The 25972-nt window shown below is 36.7% G+C and overlaps 1 protein-coding gene across 3 annotated transcripts in view; it reads right to left on the reverse strand.

The window, feature by feature from the left end:
• SLC10A7 (solute carrier family 10 member 7) overlaps positions 1-25972 on the reverse strand; it is a 255687-nt gene that overhangs the window by 69374 nt on the left and 160341 nt on the right. For all 3 annotated transcript variants that reach the window (XM_058436796.1, XM_032147967.2, XM_032147962.2), the window contains exon 6: positions 131-166. In XM_058436796.1, coding sequence (XP_058292779.1) covers positions 131-166 — 36 coding nt within the window. The remainder of the gene's footprint in view (positions 1-130; positions 167-25972) is intronic.

The raw sequence follows: 25972 nt of genomic DNA on the forward strand, positions 1-25972 counted from the left end.
CTAAACTGGAATAACAATTCAAAATATGGTGCAAAATAATTCAAATTTCATTTTTGTTCTAATGACCTTTCTTAAAGAGTTGTAGATAGCTTTTAATAAAAGATATTAAAGACAACATCAAAATACTCACAAAAAGCAGCAGGAGCAGGGGTGTTATAACGATGCCCTGAAAGAAATAAAAGAGAGGATGATCATTTATCAGCCTGGAAAGCAGGACACTTTCTTTGCCATTTTAAACTCTGAGGCATAGGAGTGCTTATCTTCTCACTGCTGTTTAATAAAATCTAGGAGATAAAGAGGGGAGAGTCCCAATCTTAGCTTTCTCTTCCAAAATAACATCTCTATTACAATTATTTGTATTTGGCATCCTGAAAGTGCAACCACCAATCTGCCTTAGGTTCATCTTTCCTTTTGTAAACCTAAATTTCCTTCCACACTGCACATGGATCACACAGATAGAAGCTGGTGGCTGGCAAGCTTCCTCACTCCAAGGCTTTCAACTCTAACTTGGATAAAATGCCCCTTTTTGAGAGAAGACAGGTGGTTTAGTCCCAGTTGGGGTCCTCTCCTGAGCAAAGACCACATCAGTTGTGATGAATGAGATGTCGTGATTTTGTAATGTGAACTGATCTCCCCTAGGAAATGAGCTGGGATCTCAAAACTCATTTCACTTGATTAGACTTCATGTCTCCATGGTGGAAGGCAAGTCTTTCATCTAATTCAGCCACATAGGACCACCTCGGTCCCTCTGCCTCCCCTAGGCAGAAATGAGCAAAAGATTTGTTTTCTTCGATGACAGGGAACAGTTTGAGGCTGTTGCCAGTGAGGCAGAATACCAGCTTTTAGGTTTCTTGAAGGCAAATCTTTAAAACTAAGTGTTTGAGTTGGGAGTTGTAATGACAGGCTTCAGTTTTGGAGCAGCAGATGATTATTTGCTCGTCTTAGTTTTTCCTTTATCTCTCAACATTTCATTATGATTTATACAAGAAAAAACATTTCAGATTTTTATTAATGAATTCTACTTGGAATTTTAAAATTTCAGAGAATCTGAGGTTGTGTGTGCCTAAGAGAGAAAAGAGAGAGACAGACAGACAGACACACACACACACACACACACACACACACACACACACACACAGAAAAAGAGAGAGAGAGAGAGAGACAGATAGACAGAGGTACTATACCCAGACAGTGTCCAAGATCCAGATCTGGGATTACTTCATTACTTTTGGAAGAAAAAAAGTCCTTTTGGTATTTACATGAAAGTCCCTGTGTCATAACAGTCACTCAATTGTTTTGCATGTGGCCCAAGACGGACTGGCTTACCTTAAATGAACAATGCTACCATGACTTTCTTGGGGATATACACATGTGAATATCCACAGACAGACTTGTTTTATTATTAAATAATAGAATGAATGTTTTTTATTGTGCACACTTTTGCAATTGGCCAAAGAGAATGCAATATTTTAATCTAAGAATCACTTTAAATCCTACTTATTAAACAGGTATTGTGGTCTATCAACTCCATTGGTATGTATGAAACACATTCTCATTAACACATTTAGGAGAGGCAAATGTGCTAAATGACAAATAATTGATAACTCAGAAGGGCTACTGTCCTTCAATGACTTGTACTAAGTTCAGACTTTAGGAGGAATTCCAAACTTTACAGGGTCACATGAAAATGAAAATATCTGGCTGACTCAGTCTATATGAGAGGCATTCAATTTTAAGCAGATTTGTTTAAACGTATAATTAAACAGCCACTTATATACTGGGTACTGGGCTCATCCAAGTGATTCAAGAGTAAGTACATGTTCCCTATGCTTAAACAGCTTATAATCCAGTAGAGGACACTGATCTATAAACAAGGTTCAATATAGAATGATATAATGGCTGCAACCAGTGCCGCCACAACTACCTGTGCGCATTGTCCAGGGGCCTGAGGATTGATAGCCCCCACCCCTGTGCCACTACATCTAGCACCCATGTGCACCACTGGGGGGCCTGAGAATAGGCCCACTCTGCCTGCACTGGCACACGTGCACATCATGGGTCTGGAGACTGACATGTCCCATCCACTGGCATCTGCAGGCACCATTTGCAGACCAAAGGTCAGGCCAGCCCCACCTGCTACCAGTGCACTGGCACCTCTGCACATCATACGGGGGCCTAGGGAATGACCCAACCTGCTTGCTGCCACTGGCGCCTGTGCACACCATTGGGAGGCTTCAAGAGAAGCCCACCCTGCCTGTTGCCTCCACTACCAGCACCAACATACACCCTCTAGGGGACTAAGACTAGGCCTGGCTTACCTGCTACTGCCAGCTGCACAGGTCATCTGAGAACCTGGGTATTAATCCATCCCTCCCACCAGCACCCATGTGCACCATGTGGGGGCCTGAGGATGGGCCTCCCTGTGTGTTGCTAATGTTCATGTTGTCTGGGGGCCTCAGGATTGACCCACACTTCCTTATCACCACTGGTGCTTGTGTGGACTATTGGGAGGCCTGAGGAGAGACTTCTCTCACCTGCCACTGCAGCCACCCGTGCCTGTGGACAACATTCCAGGGCCTGGGAATTAATCTGCCCCACCTACTGCTGCTGACGCCTGTTTGCATCATCGGTGGGCCTTAGGAGAAGCTGTTCCTCTTCTACCACTGCTGCTGCCAGCACCCATGCACAGTGTCAGGACTCACTCTGCCCACTACTGACGGAACCTATGCAAACCATCCCGGGCCTAAGGATAGGTCCACACTGCACTCCACCACCACCTCTGGGGTCCATGGACTGGACTGTCTGGAGTCCTTATCCCTAAAAATGCCTCACCACAGCCTCCACTAACAACCACAACAGACATCACTGAGCTGATTACAGCTTAAGAAATACAGTGACTACAATACTGTGCCCATCCAGAAGCAAAGCCAAGGCAACCTACCAAACCAACACTATAGATATATCTATAGGAAAAATTCTTTCCCTACTAAAGCCAATCCATAAAATCGGAAGAAGCAACTGTTAGGTCAGATGTGCAGTAAGGACAAAAAATATGAAAAAGCAAGAAAACATGACACCTTCAAAGGAACACAATAATTCTCTGGTAACAGATCCAAAGGAGAAGGAAATTTATGAAATGCCTGAAAAAGAATTCAACATAATGATATTAAAGAAAATCGGTGAGATAGAAAAGTGTTGTTATCCACAGGTTTTCCTCCCTGAATACTTCTAATGGATAGTCAACGACACATGATAGTTTCTTTGCAGCTCTTCCAAGGACTTACAACATTTGTTCCCAAAATAGTAAAAGTTTCCTAGCAAATAGGAAGTATTTTCTAATTCTGGATTTAATATTCCTTCTTATTTTCTCAAGAATAGCTGTTCAAGTTCATTAAGAGTGAATCACTATATAATGCTGAAACCTACTTTTCAGTTGTATTAGGAAGTGAGTCAGCCAGGAGGTATTCACTTTGAGAAGAGCACTATAAGTTTTAGAAAAGTCATCACGATTATTATTAAAATAATAAAAACTAACATTTATGTAGTAATTATGTTGGATATTGTACCCAGGACTTTAGGTATGTTATTTTATGTAATCCTCACAACAACTCTCTGACATAGGTAGTAGTATTATATTATCCCATCTACTAGGTAAGAATGCTGAGCCTCAGAGAGACTGAGTGAAGTAGGAAGAGGCAATGCCAGGAATTGAACTTCCCCTTGGCTCCAGAGCCTGTGCTCTTGAATGGTGTAAATAAAATCTTTGCATTGTTAAGCTATTTCCTCAGGGTTGTATTTTAAGAGTAAATCTGAGAGGAGTTTCGGGCTCAGTATGTCTTTTTGATGACATAAAACAAATTGAGAAGTAAGCCTTCATGTCATATGGCAGATACATTTTTTTAGAGTCAAGTTTTTGCAAATATCAGTGGTAAAAAGGGTGAGCTAAACATTTAAACTGCATCAGCAACAATCACTGAAAACTAGAAAATTAAATAAACATGTTATTTTCTTTTGAGTATATGCAGCTCAATTTAATTATTTCTCTTTTCTCTTTCCTAAGTAAATTCTCCTCAAAATGGATAAAACCAAAGTGGTAGGAGATAAGCACTTCTAGCAAAAGATGTTACCTCTTCCTTGCAGATTCAAGGTCAAGACATAGTTTTAGCATCCTTGCCATTGGGATGGTGTATAAAGCTTTCTGATTGCAACACCTGAAGAAGTCAAGTCACAAACTGACTGGCTTTCATTGTCTCCTGAAAAAACTTTCAGAAAATCCATTTACACCTCAGAGGTGAATGACTAGGTGAATGTATTTCAATGACTTTAGAGGAAAGAAAGAGTGTTAAATCTCAGATACAGATTTAGTTGCATCAAAATACAAACAAAAAGCCCCAAATAACAACAAGACAACAAAACTGTGAATGTGCTTCTCTCTCAGCAATAGGACTTGCAAAAAAAGGCAAAACTAAAGTGAAGTTATGAAATTTTTGAAATAGAAAATGTTATCAAGAGGTTTTGCTGCAACAACTACAAAGATCACACAGATACTGAAATTGACTTTTTAGATTTGTCTCCAGGATACTGCATTAATTCAGTTTTCACAGAAGAAAGAATATCAGTTTTGAAAGGGATCTTAGAGATACCCTGGTCTAGTCCTCATCTAAAGTGTGAACCCCTCTCTCTGTCTCCCTCACGTCCTTATATAATGCTGAAACCTACTTTTCAGTTGCATTAGGAAATGAGTCAGCCATGATGCATTCATTCTGACAAGAGCACCATAATTAAGTTTTGGGAAAGTCATCACAATTATTATTAAAATAATAAAAGCTAACATTTATGCAGTACTTATGCTGCATACCGTATTAAGGACTTTGTGTTATTTTATGTAATCCTCACAACAATTTTATGAAGTACAGCATTATATAAGAATGGGAACTGTGATGGCTGTGCCTTTGCCAGAGAATCTCCCAGAGAGAAGACACCCTTGCTCTTCAGGCAAACAGTGGCCTGGCTGAAGCTTTCTCATGAGGAGAAAGCTCTTTCTTACACTGCTCCCAAACCACTACCAACACTGCTCTGTCTTCCCCTTGAAGCAATTTAGGGCAAGCCCCACCCTCTTTCCTGGTGATGGCCTTTTAAATGATGCTCCTGAATGGTGTAAATAAAATCTATGCCTTCTTCAGCTATTTCCTCAGGGTTATATTTTAAGAGTAATGCTGAAGTTAGCATTTTAGCCCCTACAGTAAGTTTTCTCTAGGACAAAAGTCCTCAGTTCCTCCACTGTTCCTCTTAGGGCAGGGTTCTGAGCTTTCTCTTAGACATACACTCACCCAGATAAATTTAAGGCTCCACATTTATAGGTTAATCTCACTTATTAACAACTGACCAAAACTTGGAAATGAGGCAACAAGAGGACAGCATGTCTCTTTAATGTCATCATGGAGTATTATCTATCAGCCAATGCAAAGTTTACTTAACCACCTTTGTTTAACTTCTATTTACTATTGGTTAAGACTCAGACTATAAAAATATATGTTAACTTACAGAGTTTTGTTCAGTAGTGATGGAAATGATTTCTGTCTAGTAGAAAAAATAACCACAATAATTATGGTTTTATTGCCCTGTAGGCATTGGCCAGTTTTGTCTCTAATTTAGCATACTTATTTCAGTATGCTTTTCTAATGGCCTGGGTAACCCCCATTTTTATAATCTCTCCAGAACTAGCTTTACCATCCTGATGGTTTCCTCATTATTCAGTTAAATAAATGTTTGACATGTGTTCATTCTGTATGTATAAGAAAGTCATGTTTTTAACTTTTCGAAAATTATACTTTGACAACTCCCTTCTTCTGAACTTGTATTAATGGTAATATCATTTAAAAAAAAAAGATTACTGTCAACCTAAACCTCCAGGCTATCTTCATCTTTTGTCCTGTGGTCAGTATATAGTGATATCTTAAACAGTTAGTGAAAAGTTTATTCTTCAAGAATAAAATGATGTCAAACCAATATTTAATGAGTGAGACTGATCAACAAATCCTAAGCAACAAATATAAAGAGGTGGTATAGGGAATTCTGGACATATCTAAATTTCAACAAAATGGTCAGGGTATATAGTCTCCAAAGAATATGACATTATAAGCATGAATGTCAAGATACATAACTGAGAAAACTTTTAGAAAGAAAGAAAGAGACATTAGGAGCCTAGGGAAGGGTAGGTAGAAAGAAAGTGGTGGTGGATTGGTGAGCGAGGGGCTCTTTCCTCTCTTCTGACTATACTTTCCCCTTTACAACTAGACCTTCACAGACTAAGGATCTTAACATGCCCAAATCAAACATTTAGTAGTTATGGTCTAGCAGCTGACATGAACATGCAGCTTTGTTTATTAGGCACAGTACACTATAGTGAAGATAGAGGCATCCGACTATTTGAGCCGGATAATACTAGCCACTGAAATTGTCCAGTTAATTCTCTCTAGTCTGAGACCACGTGCTATGATTTGGATCTGTGTCCCCACCCATATCTCATATTGAGTTGTAATCTCCAATGTCGGTGGTGGAGCCTGGTGGGGGAGGTGACTGGATCGCGGGGGTGGATCCTTCGTGAATTGTTTAGCACCATCCCTTTGGTTTTATTTTCATGATAGTTAGTTCTCATGAGATCTGGTTGTTTAAAAGTGTGTAGCACCTCCTACCTTGCTCACTGTCTTGCTCTTGCTTTCACCATGTGAAGTGCCTGCTCCTGCTTTGCCTTCCACCATGAGTAAATGCTCCCTGAGGCCTCCCAGAAGCAGAGGCCATTATGCTTCCTGTACAGCCTGCAGAACCGTAAGCCAATTAAGCCTCTTTTCTTTATAAATTACCCAGTCTCAGGTATTTCTTTATAATAATGCAAGGACAGAATAATACACCATGCTTGTCAAGAAAACTTTTTTTTTTTTTTTTGAGACGGAGTCTCGCTCTGTCACCCAGGCTGGAGTGCAGTGGCGCAATCTCGGCTCACTGCAAGCTCCGCCTCCCGGGTTCACGCCATTCTCCTGCCTCAGTCCCTCCGAGTAGCTGGGACTACAGGCGCCCGCCACCACGCCCGGCTAATTTTTTGTATTTTTAGTAGAGACGGGGTTTCACCGTGGTTTCGATCTCCTGACCTCGTGATCCACCCGCCTCGGCCTCCCAAAGTGCTGGGATTACAAGCGTGAGCCACCGCGCCCAGCCAAGAAAACTTTTAGTAATAATTTTGTTTTCCAAGTAGCATTTCTGACAGGAAGACAGCACACTGACTAGTTGACATCAGTCTCCTGGAACATAACCACACTAAGGTGTGCTGATGACATTTCTGGATATGTAAAGATATGGACCTATTCCTGGATTGTGGTGATCCCATTAAAGCAATGTCACTCAGTGAGGCCTTACAGGAATGGCAGCTGGCTTGTCCTAACGACATTACATTTAATTAAGCAAACGTTTATTGAGTACCATGTATCATACATCACTGGTGCCGAGGGGAAAAGGTGACTATATGGTTGATGTCGTAACAGTTTATGCCATAAACAGTTCCCACCAGAGAAAGCAGTTCTACCTTGTTCCTCTCTAATTTTAATACTTGGATCAAAAAATACCTCTATCATCTTATTCTCAAAAAAAGTGATGATTTTTCAGGCCAAAATTAAGGGTCTTCTACACTTACATTAAACATTAGCTTATTAGATTTGGCCTATTATCTTTTCAGATTTTGATTTGTCACTGACACATTCAACATATACCTACTTAGTGACTACCATGCCAGACCCTATTAGATGATGAGACACAGAGGAGAATGACACATACACAATCAATGCCCTCAACGTTTTTTAGAGAAGACAGTTAAGCAATTACAATAAAATGATAATGTTCAAAATGAACATTACAGCGAGCTATGAGAGTGCTTAATAGGGAGGTGAAAGCAATTAAGATGAGAACTGAAAGAAGAAAAGGAGTTAACCAGGCAAAGGAGTCAGAACAGAAGAAGGGGAGGGAGAGGAAACAGGCAGAGGGAAGAGACTATGAAGGCACTGAAGGCAAGAACATAAACAAACTGAAAGCGAAGAGCAGAACGTGAGGAGTGCAGCTGTGAGAGATGAAGTTAAAAGACAGATGAACCAGAAAAGCCTAGTAATCCATGGTAAGGAGTTTGGGCTTCACTTCAAAGCAAGAGGAAGACACTGGAAGAGTTTATGCAGCCATGGGTGTGGGGAGGGGCAATGGCACTGGCACAGTGCTCCCTGTGGGTAGGTAAGAATCACTTCGTGTGTACTTTAGAGAAGACATTAAAGCAGAAGATTAGAGCGAGGCAGGCTAAGCAGGAGGCTATTCGGGACTCCAGGCAGAAGTTGATCTGGGCTAAGGCGATGGGATCTTAGTCATCAAGATGGACCAATAGAACAGATTCAAAATGTATTTGAAAACTAGACTAGTAGACTGTTCAATTAAGTTTGTGGGGAGAGTGTCAAAACAGATGGAAGAACAGTTTCTTAGTTTTCTGAGTTAAGTGATTCTTGACCAAACAGGAGTTCATAGAGCCAATTACTGAGCCAGAGTGGAACTGGGGATGCACAGACTCATTTTTCTTTGGAAAGATGATGAGTTTGGGGTATCTGCAAGGCCTCCAACTAGAGATACTGTGATAGCTGGATTTATGGGACTGAAACTCAGAATAGGGTCTGGACGTGAAAACAGCTGAGTAGTCCTCAGCATATAGCTTGGTGTGGTGATTTACTGCTACAGAAAATAAGAAATGTAGACTATAGATTGAAGCTTATTGAAGGCTAGATGAAAACAATTTCAATAGATGACTAGCGTGAAAGTTAAATTGGAGTACATGGAGGGCTGAGAAAGGAGGGAAAAGAGAGGCAATTCGGACAAGTCTTTCAAGAAGTCTAGCTGTAAAGAGGAGAGACAACAGCAGTAATGTAAAAAGAATGAAAGTGCGGTAAATGAAGTTCACTGTTTTTGGTTTTGTTGTTTGCTTTGTTTTGAAAGAATCTTGAGGATTCTTAAAATTCATAGAAAAGAGGCAAAAGAGGGTCACAGGAATAGAGATTTACTAAAGAGAAGGAATTTTACCTATTGCAACTAAAGAGGCAGCAGGGAAGGAGCCCTAACACACAGCTAGAGGGTTTAAGTTGTAGAACAGCAGAGGGTAGGTATCTCTTTACTGTAAAAGAAGAGCAGAGGTTATAGTAGGTACAGATGAACATAGGCTTAAATGCTTGATGTTGGAAAGTTGAAGACATTTTCATGTAAGAGCTTCTCTTTTCTCTATTTTGTAGAACATGAAGGATTTTACTAAAATGAGGGGAAGATGGGTGCAGAGGAAGGGGAAAGTCAATGATTGGGAACCTGTGTTACGACTATTGGGAAAGAGTCTAAGATGGTGAAGGGTCTGAGATTACCACACTTTCAAGATGACAAGTCGGCCTGCCACACTTTCAAGTATGCTGGCAGAAGGCTCAAAAGTCCTGCATCACAGCCAAAGGATTTTACCACTCACAGAACAGCAAGCAGCCTAAGCATGATGTTGGTGTCATTTCCCCTTGTCCCCAAGTCAAGCAGGTGATGCAGATGGGCTCAAATGGATGCCTGCAGAAGCAGTGGACTGCATTCCAGGAAAGGAATACTGAGCTTAGGGAACCTGAATCTTTTATAACAGGCAGAAAGCAAAGCTGCCCTTTGTTCCAGAGTTGAGAACAAAGGGCAGTCAGTGCCTCTGCTGACAAAATGTATAGAAATATGAGACACAGAGAGAACTGTTGCCCAACAGAGGAACTGTCCCGCAGATATTGGTCATCTAAACATATGAATTATCAAGCCCATTATTGCTCCCATCAAATACCACCACTGAGCTAATATTCCCATACAAGGAAATGATAATCAGATAATCATTTTGAAATGACCAGAAAAACTTCTCTCCAAGATGACATTGATTGCCTAACACTTCATGAACACTATCATTTAAACAAGATTCTAACCAACTGAAGTGACTTCCAACTCATAATTTACTCTCTTTGTTTTCTTAAAATGGGTGAATCTGCTAAACATCTTTTTGAAATCTAGATCCTCACTAGATTGAAATGTGATCTAAGCACCAGCAACATTGATTTCACCTGGAAGCTTGTGAGAACTAGCTGAATATCAGACTCCGCCCCAGAACTACTATGTCATAATCTGCATCTTAGCAAGATCCCCATGTAATTTGTAGGCACATTAAAATTTTTAAAAATGGATTTAGATTCTAGAAAAGAGGTTGGCAAACTTTTTCTGTGTAAGGCCAAGTAATAATTATTTTAGCCTTTGCAGGGACACTTCTGCAATTACTCAACTCTGCTATTGTACCTGGAAAGCAGCCAAAGACAATAGCTAAACAAATTGGCATGGTAAGATTTGCCCCAGGGCCATAGTTTGCAGATCCCTGCTCTGAAGTATTGCTTTGAATTAGAAATTATATTTCAAACAGAAATAAGTGTAACAAACTTGTTTTTAATAACTTGGCTTTGAGTGAACCCACACTGGCTTCTAAACATCACACCATGTTCCTTTGTAACTCCTTATAACCCACTATTTAATGACCCATTCTTTAATTTTTTCTTTAGACTGATATCAAAATTACTAGTTAATAGTGTGTAAAATCCACTTTCTTCCTCTTTTTGGTATTTGCAGTGATGTTTGCACATTCCCAGCAGCTGTTGATTCTGCTCCTTCTCTTTATGATTTGTCAAAGATAGTGATTCAGAAATCTCAAATGTCAGTTTTCTCAGGACCCTGGGATGTAATTTGTCTGGGCCAGCAGATAGTCTGCCTATCTTGGACCTGCTTTCCTTTGCCAATATTTACTTCACCATTTCTAATCTAAAGTTGGTTCTCCTTTACAAGGATAATGGAAGCAAAGGGATGGGGATCAGTGCAGAGGGGGAAATTAAAGATGCTGAATAGCAGACAGAAGGTGTGGGGTTTAGGGCTCTAATATCTAGAGCTATATAAAAGAGGACAGACAAATACAAGAACACAAAAGTGGAATAATATGTACATTGCTGATTAGAACTAATGTAGTGATACATGTTAAAGATGAAAAGCAGCACTCAAACTCATGACTTCTCTTTTTTGTTTTTAACTGAAAAAGCAAACCTTCAGGCTATGTAAACTCATAGAACTGTATTACATTAACTTAGCTTTTTCTATCCAGGTTAAGAGTGACAAAAACAATTTGAAATTTAATTAGAGCCCACAGCAACAGAGATGTGGGAACTTTCTATCATTTTCCAAAAGATTTTCATGTAAATATCTTCTAAGTTTTAGATTTAACATGCAATAAATAATTTTCTAAAGAAGTTTCTTAAAAATGCTTATTTACAGAGTATATATTAGACCAAGGAGGAAGCAAAAGGAAACTAAATCAAAATTTATTTTTTGAAGACTAGAGTATAAAGACATAAGCTTTCATAGTGAAAGTAAGACCTACCAGAGCTCACTTTTTGGCCTGCATGCCTCCACCATGGGCACACAGCTGCAATCTGAGGTTGCAGTTTTATTTTCCCTGAGAACACATGGAGCAGCCGATTATTAGTAGCACCGCAAACATTACACACAAGTGCACAGCTCTCTTAAAATGTCAAGAGGATCATTTCACATTATCCAATGGTCAGCCAAAGTTCCTATGGCCTGAATATTACACATAGGAGCTTGTAGTATTTCTTGCTTTAGAATCATGGTTCAGTTGATACAAAATACCACCATCATAAAAAGAGCCAATATTTATTGAGATATATTATGTACTAGGAACTGTGCTAAGTACATTACAAACATTATCTAATTTAAAATTCCAGTAAGTAAATTGATTATCCTAATTTTACAGGTGGGAATAAAAAAGAGGCTTATAGAGACTAACCTAAGGAAGTGTCAGAAGATAGAACTCAACAAAACGAATAAAAACAAAAATTGAGAGATGAGGAGATGGTCTGAGTTGTTAAAAAGAAAAAAATGTGCAAAGGAGGAAGCAGAAAATTTAAAAGAAACAGATATTTAAGAAACAGATTGTAGAAAATTAATGTAAAATATATAATATTAATTAAGATTAGGGTCAAAGATTACATATATAACTTGCCAATGGTGTTGGAATACATGAAAATAAGGCACTAAGTAACTCTCTTAGGTCACTAGAGTAACACTGGATGTTTTTTCCCACTGGTTTAAAGATTTAATGTATATCTGCCATTCTGCCCATTGATGTCTGTAACACAACAGTGCCTGGCAAATATTAGGCATGCAATAATTTTTTTGCTGAATGAAAGAACAAATGAATAGATGAATGTGTGTCCACAAATGTTTCTCTCACGGAGAAGCATATCCATTTGATAAGAAACACGCACACTTTCTGAAATGCTTTAAAACCCTTGTGTTTGTAATAATAATGAGACTAGTTGACATTTATTGAATGTCTACTGTGTATATGTCAGCAACTGTTCTATGCTCTTTATATTTACTAACTCATTTGGTCCTCACAACAAACCTATAAGAAAGGTGCCACTATAATTCTCATTTTACAGAGGAGAAAATTGAGGTACATAGACAAGGAATTGTTCAGAATTCCCAAGCAGTAAGTGGCAGAATGGGAAGCAAGTCATGCAGTCTGGTTCCAGAATCCAAGATCTCTACTATTGTGTTGATATACTGGATAAGAGTTCTTTAAGAATTTAGAGAAATCAAAGAATTCTAGCTGAAAGAGACATTAGGGATAATGTGTTACCTCGCTTTACAAACTGCAAAGTTGAGGCCCAAGGAGGTGGTGTCTCTCACTCTTGGGTGCAGAGTTACTGGAAACACAAGGAGTAGCACTTTAGTGTCTCAAATTCCCTGCCCAGTTCTTTATTTCCGATACCACACTGCCTCCTACAAACCACTTGAGTAGAACAAAGCTCACATATGGAAGATCTGAAAGCAGTTACTCAGCACTATATTATTTACCATACATATAAAGCAACAAAACAAAACAAAACAAAAACACATAGATGATAAAATTAGAACAGATTAGAGGAAGGTTTTTAAAAGAGATTAAATCTTGAAATAGGCACTTTCATCCCTACCCTAAAAGGCCCATGAATTACCAACAAGACTATGGGAGAACATTTTTGAAAAAGCAAGGCAGAGACGTGGAAGATGGAGGAGGGGGACAATATGAAGCTCAATGAGGACAGAGAAAGGAGGCAATAGAAAGTGACTTGAGGGAGATTTGGGGAAGGGGCTTCTCATGTAGGATCCTGGATGTTAAAATAAACTTCTAAAATAATCAAAAACTGATTCTCTTTTATATAAGATACTCAAAATAATGGTTTAATCAAAATCACTATTCAGATTTATAACAGAACTTTAACATAAACAAACAAAAAACCCAGACCATGTCTACACATGTGAAATGAATAGGTTTGGCATAGCTCATCTATTCCTTTTGGACGTGTCTAAATGATGGCACACACTGCTGTTAGATCTAGCTGTGACGATCAATACTGAGTATAAGATGGACAAAATGAATGGAGACAGGTGCACTCCACTTGCCTTGTTTCATATATCAATGTTCTGATTTACTCTGGTTTTTATGATATTCCTTAGCCAGAGCCATTCCTACAGCTTAGAAAACCAGCCCTGAACTTTGTGACTCAGAGAGGCTTCAGTCAGGAGAAGGAGGTGGATTAACCAATGGTCCTAAGAAAGGTTTGCACCTCACATGAGCATCATTGGTCCATAAATCCTCCTGCCACCCCCAACACAAAGAGGCAGTAGGATCTGGGTATGTAGTTGCTTCCTTCCCTATCTACCTCTCACCATTGACACCAATTTTAAACAGGTTTCTCCTTAATAACATGTTTAGTTATTATTTTTTCTCCAAGCCTAATCTACCAGATAAGGCATTTATTTCTTCTCATATCCTCACTTCTACTGAGATGTTTTCCTGCCTTTTTGTAGTTTCATTTGTCTTTTTTTTTTTTTTAATTTTACTTTAAGTTCCAGGATACATGTGTGGGATGTGCAGGTTTGTTACATAGGTATACGTGTGTCATGGTGGTCTGCTGCACCTATCAACCCATCATCTAGGTTTTAAGCCCTGCATGCATTAGGCATTTGTCCTAATGCTCTCCCTCCCCTTGTCCCCCACCCCGACAGGTCCCCATGTGTGATAACATGTTTATTTTTATTAAATATCAGTAGTTGCTTCTTTCCCTATCTACCTCTCACCAATGACACCAATTTTAAACAGGTTTCTCCTTAATGATATGTTTGCTTGTATTAAATATCAGGGGTAGGAGAAGAAAAACATATACTGTGTGATTGGGGTCTTAACAACCTAGAGATGCATCCTAGACTCTGAACCTCTCTAGGGCAGTGTTCTCCAAAGCCTGATGGAACTCTCAAGGGCAGAAGGAATGGCAATAATAGCAAAAGGAAGAAGACTGTCTTATCAGTTTATAAGAACTGGTCAATGGACTTTTTTTGGTATAAAAAGTTCAACAACTAATAGAACAAGCAAATCACTTTGCCATAATCAAATTTCACCTTATGCCCCAGGAAAATGCAAAGGCTCCAGAAAAAAAATATATATATATATAGTGACTAGACTTTTAGAATTTTATCCTGGACATTTCTATGGTGAATTATTAAAAACAGTACTGACTCATTTTTAGTTACATAGGTATATACAGCTAATTTTCCTTAATGTTTCAGTAGAGACTCATCCCAATAAAATTACTTCTAGACCTTAGCTATTGGCTGTTGTTACTAAGGAATTTTTAATAAGAAATAGCCAACACTTTAAATTAGAAATGGATGTACGTATATTCATATCAGACATTTATCTTTAAATATCCTCTGCTAATCATTTCAATATCTTCAGAATTTAAAAGTGCCAGAGAGCAAGAAGCAATCATCTGGTAAATCACATCAATGGATTTACCTAAGAGTCTTTAAGGAAATTGAAAATCTATGTTAACATAATTTTTCTGGTTCCCCAGTAGAGGGCAACTTCTACACACTTTGACAGTTTAAAAAAAAATCTATGCACAGCACATTAGTAAGAATCACTGCATGTTTAAAATAAAACAATATAACTTATGCTTATGAATGGATTTTCACTAACAGGTAGCTTATAAAATGTCATGGAATTTTAAATAAGTAGTTAGGAATTGAATACATGTAATGAGTAATTAGCATTTTATGATTAATATAAGTATAATTGTAGGAACTTTAAAAGTAACAACCATTAGGTCACTATGATAGAATTATCAGGAATTTAAATATAAGAGGGAAATTATCACAGTAGTGTTCTTTAGTAACCATTTGGATTGAATTTCAATATAACTGAGTTCCAAATATAGCTAATATGTTGCATAAAATATTTTATTAAGAATAGGCAAAACCGACCCCCCCAAAACCAAAAATGGCCATACAAAAACATTTGAAAGTATAATTTAGAGTTTTTGATATTCTATATTTTGAACTAACTTGAATCAGTGTTAGTGTTTTAATGACATCAGACATAAGAATGTAACCATGCACATGTATGTTTATATACAAATAGGATAAAATTTCACTATAATACATCTCATTATTATATAGTATTCTATATAGTAGTTGGACACAATGTAATATGTTCTCATTCATTCATTCAATACTAATTTACTGAGCACTTATTACGTGCCAGATACAATTCCAGAAGTCAAGGATACAGTGTGACAAAAGTTCTCTGCCTTCTTGGGGCTTACATGTTCTATTAAAAAGTAATCTATGAGATGGATGCTAACCTTGTAACACCAGTTTTTTATTTAAAAATTTGGCTTTGTTTTTAATACAGAAAATATTATAAGGAACAATGAAATGGTTCATAATCTTAAAACACAAATAACCCTTGTTGGCCTTAAACAAAGTTATAAATGAATCTCATTAGAAAATTTTTAGTTGTATAGAAAAGTACAAAGTAAAAATTAAAAATTTCTAGCTCCCTCTCAACTCAGAAACATTAGCAGTTTCTTGTAATTCCTTACAGAAAAAAAAAAATCAGTATCCACCCATTCCTCTACCTACCTACTCATCCATCTAGCCTAGCCTTCTTAACTTATTCAAATTTATACAGTTTTCTTAAGATAATCATACTATACACAGTATTCCGTACATAGCTTTATCTTTTCCCACTTCTCTGTATTTCCTTAAAAGAATATATAAGCTCTTTCCATAAAAGAATATATAAGCACACCTCATTCTTTTATTTGACTCATTTTATTTTTTAATGTAGAAGTATTTTATCTATCTCTAAATATCTCACAATTCTAGTTTAAAAAGTGGTTATACAGTTTTATCTGAAATTTATAAGAGCTGTTGTAGATAGTGTTAAAAGTATAAAGACTTAGAAATCATGACCTCCAAGAGGAAGCCTAAAAAAATTACTTTTAATTTATTAGAGAACAGCAAATACAAGAAAAAAAAAGATGAAATAAATATCTGTTTTGGACAAAAACCTTACTAATAGCTCTATTAAATCACACATAATGTAACAATCTTCTAAGAGTGTCTTTATATGTGAATTAGAAATACTAGTGAAGTTTTTTACCAGTAAATTTTAATAACAGTACTATTATACAATCATCATTTTTTAGAGTTTCACTTAAAATTTTCAATTAAGCATGCAAGAATTACTTTAGAGCATTCTATTTATAATACTACTTAAACCATATATTTGCTTCAGGGCCATATTTGATATTCAAATGTGATAAGAATTTTTAAATTTATAAAAATATTATGCAAAATAAAATACAGGGCACTAGGTGGTGCTGTGGGACCTTCCAGATAAACTAACCCTGCAAAGGTATGCATTTGACAAATTAGTTGTGTGGCTGATTCTATATATTTAAATATACATTAAATATTTTTTATAGATAAAACAATGCACATAAATAAGAAGAGTAATATAATGAAAAAACAAAGTTTTGACAGATGACCTCTTTGAGGAAGATACAACCCCCTTTCATAATCTCATACCCTAACTCCTGTGTTAAGCTATTAAAAAATCTTTATATAATAAATGTCATTTTTGAGGCATGCTTGTCAATCAACTATTATTTTCATTCACCTTTAAAGTTTTTTTTTATATGACCAAGAATTTAAGAGATGAATAATTATAAATCCTTGTCAAACAATTTTCTATTAGATGATTTCTTACATCACAGTATTGTAATCTTCTTGAGTTCTGTTTTTCTATTTTCCCCAGACACGACTGCTTGCTATAGAGCTACTAATTCAAATACTGACAGCCACCAGACTGGCAAGGTGAATGTACAGGCTGGGCCACAAGTAAAATAACAGGAAGTGAGGGCAACATAGGAAACCCAGAATGTAGAAAGCACATCTGTGGTCTGCATGTGGCCTGTGGGCCACTCATCTGTGACCTCTTAATTCCAACATGTTCCTAACCATTTATCTATGAGTGATACATCTCAAAGATAACCCACAAATTTCAGTTCAAATGAAGGAGTGTAAATGCTTTTCAATTGTCCTTCTACAATGTTTAATCACTTATGTATGTCCTTCCTTAAAGAACAGAAAATATTAATGATGTGGGAGATACACTAGTGGTCAAGAGCATTACCTGTCCATCATGAGCTACTGATTTAAAGAGAAGCACAGATTTAGCATTTTTTTTTTTATGGGCATGGTCTTCCTCTTCCCTGCAGGCATTTTCATGACTGTGAAGTACAATAATAAAGTACTTAATATTGAATTGATAGAAATATATGTTTAACATCAATTAAAAAAGATAGAATTTATTCCCACTAGTAGTGATGGTGGAACTTAATATTACAGGTACAAGGTAAGAATGAAAATGAATGTTTAACAAATTCAACAAAATTCATCTAAAGGAATTTTTTAAACAAATTCAACAAAACTCATCTAAAGGAATGTTGTTCTTCAAGTCTGTCAATGAGAGAAGCAAAACTCATTTTTAAATGATGCATCATTCCAAATGTTTTTAGCTGCCCTCAGAAAGCGTTTGTGTGCTATATAAGAAAATAAGATTAAATCATGTCATTTCTGACCTGGAAGAGACCACAGAGATTAACAATCTCTCATTACTTTAGCTTCACCTCACAAATCAGTTCTTGAAAGATAAACACAGTTAAGCTGCAGTATCTAAGTGGGTCTTTGTCACAGAAAATGAAGTGACCAGATGCTCGCAGGAAGCTACGCAGAAATCACAGTTTACTTTGAATAGAGACTATGCCTTACACCAGTAACCAATGCAAAAATATCACGTTTCACGAATTTTCAATGTTGTCTAAACACTCACAGCAATCTCTACCAACACTAAAAATCATTTGGAATTTTCAGAGTGTTTAATTGGTTCAAACAGATACATGGAAGAAGCGGTGAAAAGCAGAACTAGGTTAGAGCCACGCTGCCTGAATTCTTTTCATTTCACTTGTAGACTCCCTGAAATGCCATCTTGGATGATAGTATTTTTGGCTTAATAAGCATCTGTTTTAAAATTGCATGTTTTCTTCCGAAGTAGTAGTTTTCACAGTATGGCCTAGGGACCTACGGGTTCCTAAGATCTTTTGGGGGGTTCGGTGAGATAAAAACTACTTTCATTATAATACTAACACATTATTTGCCTTTTTACTCTCATTCTCTTGCAGTTATATAGTGGAGTTTTCCAGAGGCTACATGACATGATATCAAAAGAGATCTGATACACCAACAGTTTCATGTTAAGCCAGGCATTAAAGAGATTTGCAAAATGCAAAACAATAGTACTCTTCCCACTAGTTTTTGTTTGGGAAAATATAGAGATATTTCATAAAAATGTGCAAATTTACATATGATGAAGTTATTATTTTAAAATGAATTAATAATTTGCCAGCTTTAATTTCAAATGTGATCAATAGATAGGTATCACCCAAATAAAGAACAGTTCTCTCTGGTCCTCAGCAAATTTTAAGACTGTAAAGGAGTTTGAAAAGTTGGAGAACACTGTTCTGGAAGAAAGCTATTCACATCTTAGTCAATACGCTTTCCTCTAAATACTGGTATGAATCTGAAACTTCTATCTGAATGAAATTTGCTTAGAAGCAAGAAAGGTTGAGCATTTTGAAGCAAGAGGTACTTTTATGGGCAAGACTAGCTTGATGCAGAGGGATAAACAGTGGCATGGGAACCACAGGCCCAGATGGAATGACCCAGGTAGAAAAGGTAGAAGGAACAGAGAGGGAGTCAAGAGTGTAATGGCAAATGCTCTGTTTTCTAAATTTAGCCTGAGACCAATGCTACATCTAGGAAGGGGTCATTTTTCTCTACCTTCTCTACCTCTTGTACTCTGGGAGACTACAACACAGTTTCCACACTGAAATGCAATCCTTCATTAGTTTCCCACTGGTCTTTAAGGACGAATATTATAACTGTGGTCTACAACATTCTGTATTATCTGCTCCTGCCTACATCTCCATCTTTTTCCTTTTTCCACCTGGCTCTCTATACGCCAGCCACAGGGCCCTTGGTCTATTCCTCGACCGGCCTATATTCACTTTCAACTTGCAGACATCAGCTTCCTTCAGTCATCGAGGAAGTCTTTCTGCCATTATAGATTCCCCCTAAATATGCACTCTTATGGCACTATAGATCTGCTTTATGGCATGCATCACAGTTGTAATTTTACATTTATTTGTGTGATTATTTCATTAATGTCTGCGTCTCCTTCACTAGGCTGTAAGCTTTATGAGGAGAGGGACCACGCTTATTTTTACTCTATCTTGTATTTCCCATACCTAGTGAAATGCTTGGGACATAATAGGAGCCCATTTAATATTTTTGAATGAATAAATAAATGAATAATAGGTATTATTTATTATGCATTCCTCCTAGACACTGTTCTTGCACTTTGCAAGTGTGACATAATTTTGAAAATAAGTCAATAGATAAGCACAATTATCATCCCCATTTGAAGATGAAGAAACCAATGCACACAGAGGTTAGCTAATTTGCCCAAGGTCAAGCTGTAATTTTTGAGGTCAGGATTTGGACTCCAACAGTTTGATTTTAGCACCCACAACTCTACACTGTAGTTCAGTTGTCTTATGGATGAAAAACCATTTATGGGCCTAATTTCCATTTATAAGGCTGGAATTCAAAATTATTCCTCATAGAAATCAATGACTGATTTATAAACTAGGCAGCTAAGGTACAAACTGATGACCAACTCTATTGGGGAACTGTGGAATATGTTCTGAAATTAACTAGTATTAAGAAAACAACAACAACAAAAAACAACAAACAAGAGTTTCATGTGAGAGCTTTGGTAGCTTTTTATATTTCATTGGTTATAAGAGAAAAATACATATATGTGCAATATGTGTGATGTATTTTCTGAAGGTATGAGGGCAGCCCAAGAAACAATGACAAAAACGATGTCCTCTTCTGGATATCTAGAACTAGATCGTACATGTTAGGATTCAGAAAACCTTCATGTACCCTAAAACTTAAAGTATAATAATAATAATAATAATAAGGAAAACCTTTTGATCTTCTGAGAAATTCTATTTTTGAAAAAGAAAGTGAATCAAAATAAAGCTATGAGCCTTAAGTTTCAGAATTACATAGATACACGTCTCCCTTTCCAACTGGGTTTAATTTCAATTATAACTTTTCAGCTATATTTATTTTTAAACTAATTGTATTTCTATTAAGTTGGTCATTTGAAATTACAAAATAGTTTCATGAGTATTTAAATGTATAACATAATTGTAATCTATTTTTTCTATTATCACAGCATGCTTAAGAATATATCACAATATGAAAAACAAAATAAAGATCCAGGAAACCTATAAATTCTAACAATTTATCATCTAAAACCTAGCAAGCCATATCATTATTTTTATGTTTCAAGTCAATTTTATATTATTAGGATCTCTGTGATTTCATTCAACAAATAATTTTTGGATACCTACTCTATGATAGGCATACCCAAGAGGAGGGGGGAACAAAGATAAAGGTGGCCTGGTCTCTATCCTAAAAGATCTTATGGTCCAGTTGCAGCAAACTAAAAAGGTAAAGGCCAGATAATGGGGTTAAGGCAAAGCTGCTTACCTCATCCAACTGAGCAAGGGGTTTCAAAAGATGTAACATCTAAACTAGGACCCAAATGATCAGTAAGAATGGCCCAGAGAAGGGTAGAGGTGGAGGGCACCTAAAAATGGTTTAGGGAATGGTAGGGGTCAGAACAGCACGTGTGAAAGGCCTGTAGACGAGAAGTGTGTTCGTGGTGCTTAGAGGAAAAGAAAGGCAGGGCATAGTGAATGGGACATAATAAACACCATTCCCATGGCACCGATCTCTCACAGAAGCTTCATGAAAAGATAACCAGTTATATCTACCAGCCTTCTCATCTTCCAGGAAATCAAAGACACAGAAAGGGCAATGAGATTATGAAATACCTCAAAAATTGCTCTTTGGAAATTTAACTTTCCTCAGTGCTAAAACTTTGTTTTTTTAAAATTTTACTAGTAACCAAAATGTCAGCAAAACCGAATGTTACCAGTGCTGCTAAGTTAAGACACGGCTGGAGTGGAGGACAGGATTGTAAAGTTAGAATCTTAAGACTGTCCAAATCTTCTATGGCTGGCAAATGCTTTGTTCTCTGAAGAATATGTATTACTATAGTGAACTTATTCCTTCTGAAATTTTTCTTACTTAGCAAGGAGTTATTTCTATGCAAAAATGGAAAATTCGAAGACCTAAAAACCCTCACTGTATAGTAATCTATATTGTTTGTGTACTGGTGCTGTCTGCTTAGCCCCAAGTCATCAATTATGTATAGAAATGTACAGCTACAGCAGTAGCCACTGTCATGGGACTGTCAGGGATTTCTTAAGAGGAACAAAAACACTTGATTCTATCTACTTTTAGAAAACACAGGATAGGTGAAAAGAGGAAGAAAATGAAAGAAAATATGAGTAATCCTCAATACATACATTGGCTTCTTATAATAAATGAAAAATAAATTTTAAAAAAGCACTTGAAACCAGAAATATAACTAGGAGAAAGCCTTGGATATAGATACAAGAAAGGCTGACATTAGCACATCAAAACCACACACTTTAGAATACAAATTCATTTCTTATATATTTCAGGAAAAATAACTAATGGGGGTCACCAAGCTCTAACCTCTCTGAACCAAATTCAATGGATCCAGTGTTTACAACAAGGAGTAGTCACGTTATTTGAAATAAAATGTTCTGTAATTACCAAACCTGGCTGGCTTCTGAGGTAAGAGTTTTCATTCTAAATGAATGAAGTATGTTTACAAACTGACCTGGGAGCACAAGGACTATAAAGATTAACATGAAGAAAATGCAATCTGAGATATCTTATGGAATTTTCCCTATTATACCAAACACAGCAAAAGCTTTCACTGGGATTTCAATAAATTTAGTTTTACACATTGCTGCAGAAATTTAGTTATTCTCCCTTTCTCTAGTGGATAGCTGGGGTAGCAGCTGGTGTGTTGTGTATTTAAAACGTGTAAAAGAACTCCTGTTCTCTCTTAGTATCTACATAAATGTGCTTGAGAAAATTTGAAAAAATGATTTACTTTAAGTAAAATGACGTTATTTCCTTTCCTGTAGGGTATTTGACAAGCTTTTAAACATCTAAGAGTCATGTTTTCAAAAAACATACAGATTTCTTCCGGAGAAAACTACAGTACATAAAAACATATCACTTAAATTTATGTAAATTTTCCTGAACCACACATTCTTGAATGTATATCTTCATTGTTCAACACTTTCTGGGTAGAATTTTTAATGCCTGATTTTTATAAAATAATTTACTTGACATGTAAATATTGTGAGATAGCCAAAGATATAATAATTTTCTATTACTTTTAAGAGTGTATAACAGTTGCACTTTGTCATTACTATACAGGTTAGATCACACGCCATATTAGTCAGCCAAATTCTATAAAATTGAAAGCATATTTAAAAATCAATGCTGAGACATTAGGAAATGCCTGAAACAGATGAGAACCAAATCAATTCCCTTATTTCTTAGATTTAAAATGGGCATAATTTGCTGATCATTCACAGAAAGTGTAATTTAGCAAAACAGACCCCAATGAATGCTGAAATATATTTTCTCAGCTCTTCTTTTTCAAATGATTTTTGCTGGTTTTAGTGTAAAAAATTCCAGCATATTTAAACACATTACAGTTAGACCCACAACCCACCAAATTAACTACTTGTTACTACTATAGTCCATTAAACAGACACTTCTCAAAAGAAGACATACAAGCAGCCAACAAATACATGAAAAAAATGCTCAACATCAGCAATTATCAAAGAAATGCAAATCAAAACCACAATGAGACACTATCTCACACCAGTCAGAATGGCTATTATTAAAGTAAAAAACAACAGTGGATGGTAAAGCTGCAGAGAAAAGGGAACACTGGTACACTGTTGGTGGGAATGTAAATGAGTTCAGCCACTGTGGGAAGCAGTTTGCAGACTTCTCAGAGAACTTAAAGCAGAACTACCATTCAACTCATCAATCCCATTACTGGGCATACATCCAAAAGAAAATAAATTGTTCTACTAAGAAGACACATGCACAAGCATGTTCACTGCACCACTATTCACAATAGTAAAGACATGGAATCAATCTAGGTGTTCATCAACAGTGGATTAGATAAAGAAAATGTGGTACTTATACACTATAGAATACTATGCAGCCATAAAAAGAACAAAATCATGTTCTTTGCAGCAACATGGATGCAGCTGGAGGCCATTATCCTAAGCAAATTAATGCATATTCTCACTTACAAGTGGAACCTAGATATTGGGTTCTCATGGACATAAAAATGGCAACAATAGACACTGGGGACTAATAGAGCAGGGACGAAGGAAGGGGGGCAAGGGTTGAAAACCTATTGGGTACTACGCTTACTATCTGGGTAATGAGATCATTCATATCCCAAACCTCAGCATTATTTCATATACCCTAGTAACAGTCCTGTACATGTACCCCCACAAATCTAAAATAAAAGTTGAAATTAAAAAAAATATATATAGTCTTTTAAAAAGAAAAAGCTACAATTCGACAACTATTATTATTTAATTTATTGACTTTCATATTTTGGCTCTCATGCATACTTAAAGATTTTGTAAATTCAGGGAGAAGCTAAGTTGAGACCATTTAAAAATCTTTTACTATGAATTTATAACTTTACATTTATTACGCACATGAAATGTGAAGAAAAATTTCAGTTTCCTGTTTACTAAGTGAAAGGTGTTTTACATAAATTATCTCACTTAATCCTTAATCCCATATATTATTAACTATTGCTCCAAAAGGTAAATGACTTGTCCAAGGGTCATATGACTACTGAGAGATCCTCGTGTAACTTTGTCACTCAATTGCATTTGACAGTTTCCTTCCTGAAACACTTAGTTTATTTGATTCTGGAATATTGCATTCTACTCTTTCACGTTCTTCCCCTAGATCTTCCTCCCTCACTTATTCAAGTCTCTTATAAGGCTTCCACAACTGTCCTATCTATAACAGACAGACAGACAGACAGACACACACACACACACAAACACACACACACACACACACACACATTCCCCATCTTCTCTCCTCTACTTTATTGCTGTTATCTTGCTTTATTTTTGTTCACACCACTTGACATTATAGTTATTTGCTTATTGTCTATTTACGCAAGTGTTCTCTTACCTGTATCCCCCAACTAAGCTCTACAAGGGATTTTTTTTTGTCTTCTTCCCCCTGCATTCTCAATGTCTACAACAGTGCTTAGCACAAAATAAGCCTTCAATAAACTTGTTGAATCAACGAATGGCTAGAAGATGTGTAGCTGGGGTTTTAATCCAGGTCTTATTAACTCTAGTCCTATGCTTAATTTATAATACTATACCTGGATTAATTTCAAATACAGTATACCTTTATAGAAAGTTTCCAAAGAATAAACTTGTAAGGAAACAACACATCTTTATAATGATTCCTATAGCCCTATTCCTCTCTGCTCTACCCAAAGCCTACGAGTAAAGAAAGCTGCTTTGCTCAATGAAAGAGGATGAGAGGTATGTCACCCATGAAGAAAAAAGAAAGAAACTAACACTTGTTAGGCATTTACTTTGTTCTGAGTAGCATATGTAACATATATATGTATGTGCATGTGTACATTTGCACGTGTATATTTCTGTGTGTGCATAATTCATTTCTATTTTATTTTCATGGCAATAATATAAAGCAGGTAATATTTATTCCTTATTTTTAAGTGGAAACAAGAGACTTACAGAGTTACCAGGAAGTTCCAATAATTTTTGCACATGGGAATGTGTGTGTATATATGTGCATGATAAAACCTATATTTCCCAATCTTCATTTTCCAGCTAAAATATTTTTGAGTGGAATACTTAAGGAACAAAAACAACTGTGCAGCACTTAATACTACAGAAAGCTTCTTTCCATTCAGGAATGCCTCAAGTAACTGGCAAAAAAGGCAAAGCAAATCAAATGATTACTTCTCTTTCTAGGCAGGAACCACTCATCATCTACCTTAAAACAATAACCATGCTCTACCATAAGTCTGTTATCTACTTTCAAGCAATACATGAAAGGTAGAAGATTGGTAAGAGCAACTTATTTGATGAGAGCTATCATTAAACTATGGAAATTCAATTCCCTCTCCACGGTTGTTTCTACCCAAGGTAAGTGAGGGGAGCTTCAGAGAATCACTTGAAGAATATGTCCCCTGGAATTTGGGGAAAAAGGAAACAGTACCAGGAAGTAAGGCACGATTCCCTCCAGGAGAGTCTTGAAGCTGAGAGGCTGGAAGGGGAGAAGAGCTGCAAGTTCTCCCTTGGCCAGGCAAAGATGTGGCAGTTTT

The sequence above is a fragment of the Hylobates moloch genome, unplaced genomic scaffold (assembly GCF_009828535.3).
Source record: "Hylobates moloch isolate HMO894 unplaced genomic scaffold, HMol_V3 SCAFFOLD_3, whole genome shotgun sequence".
NCBI classification, from domain to species: Eukaryota; Metazoa; Chordata; class Mammalia; order Primates; family Hylobatidae; genus Hylobates; species Hylobates moloch.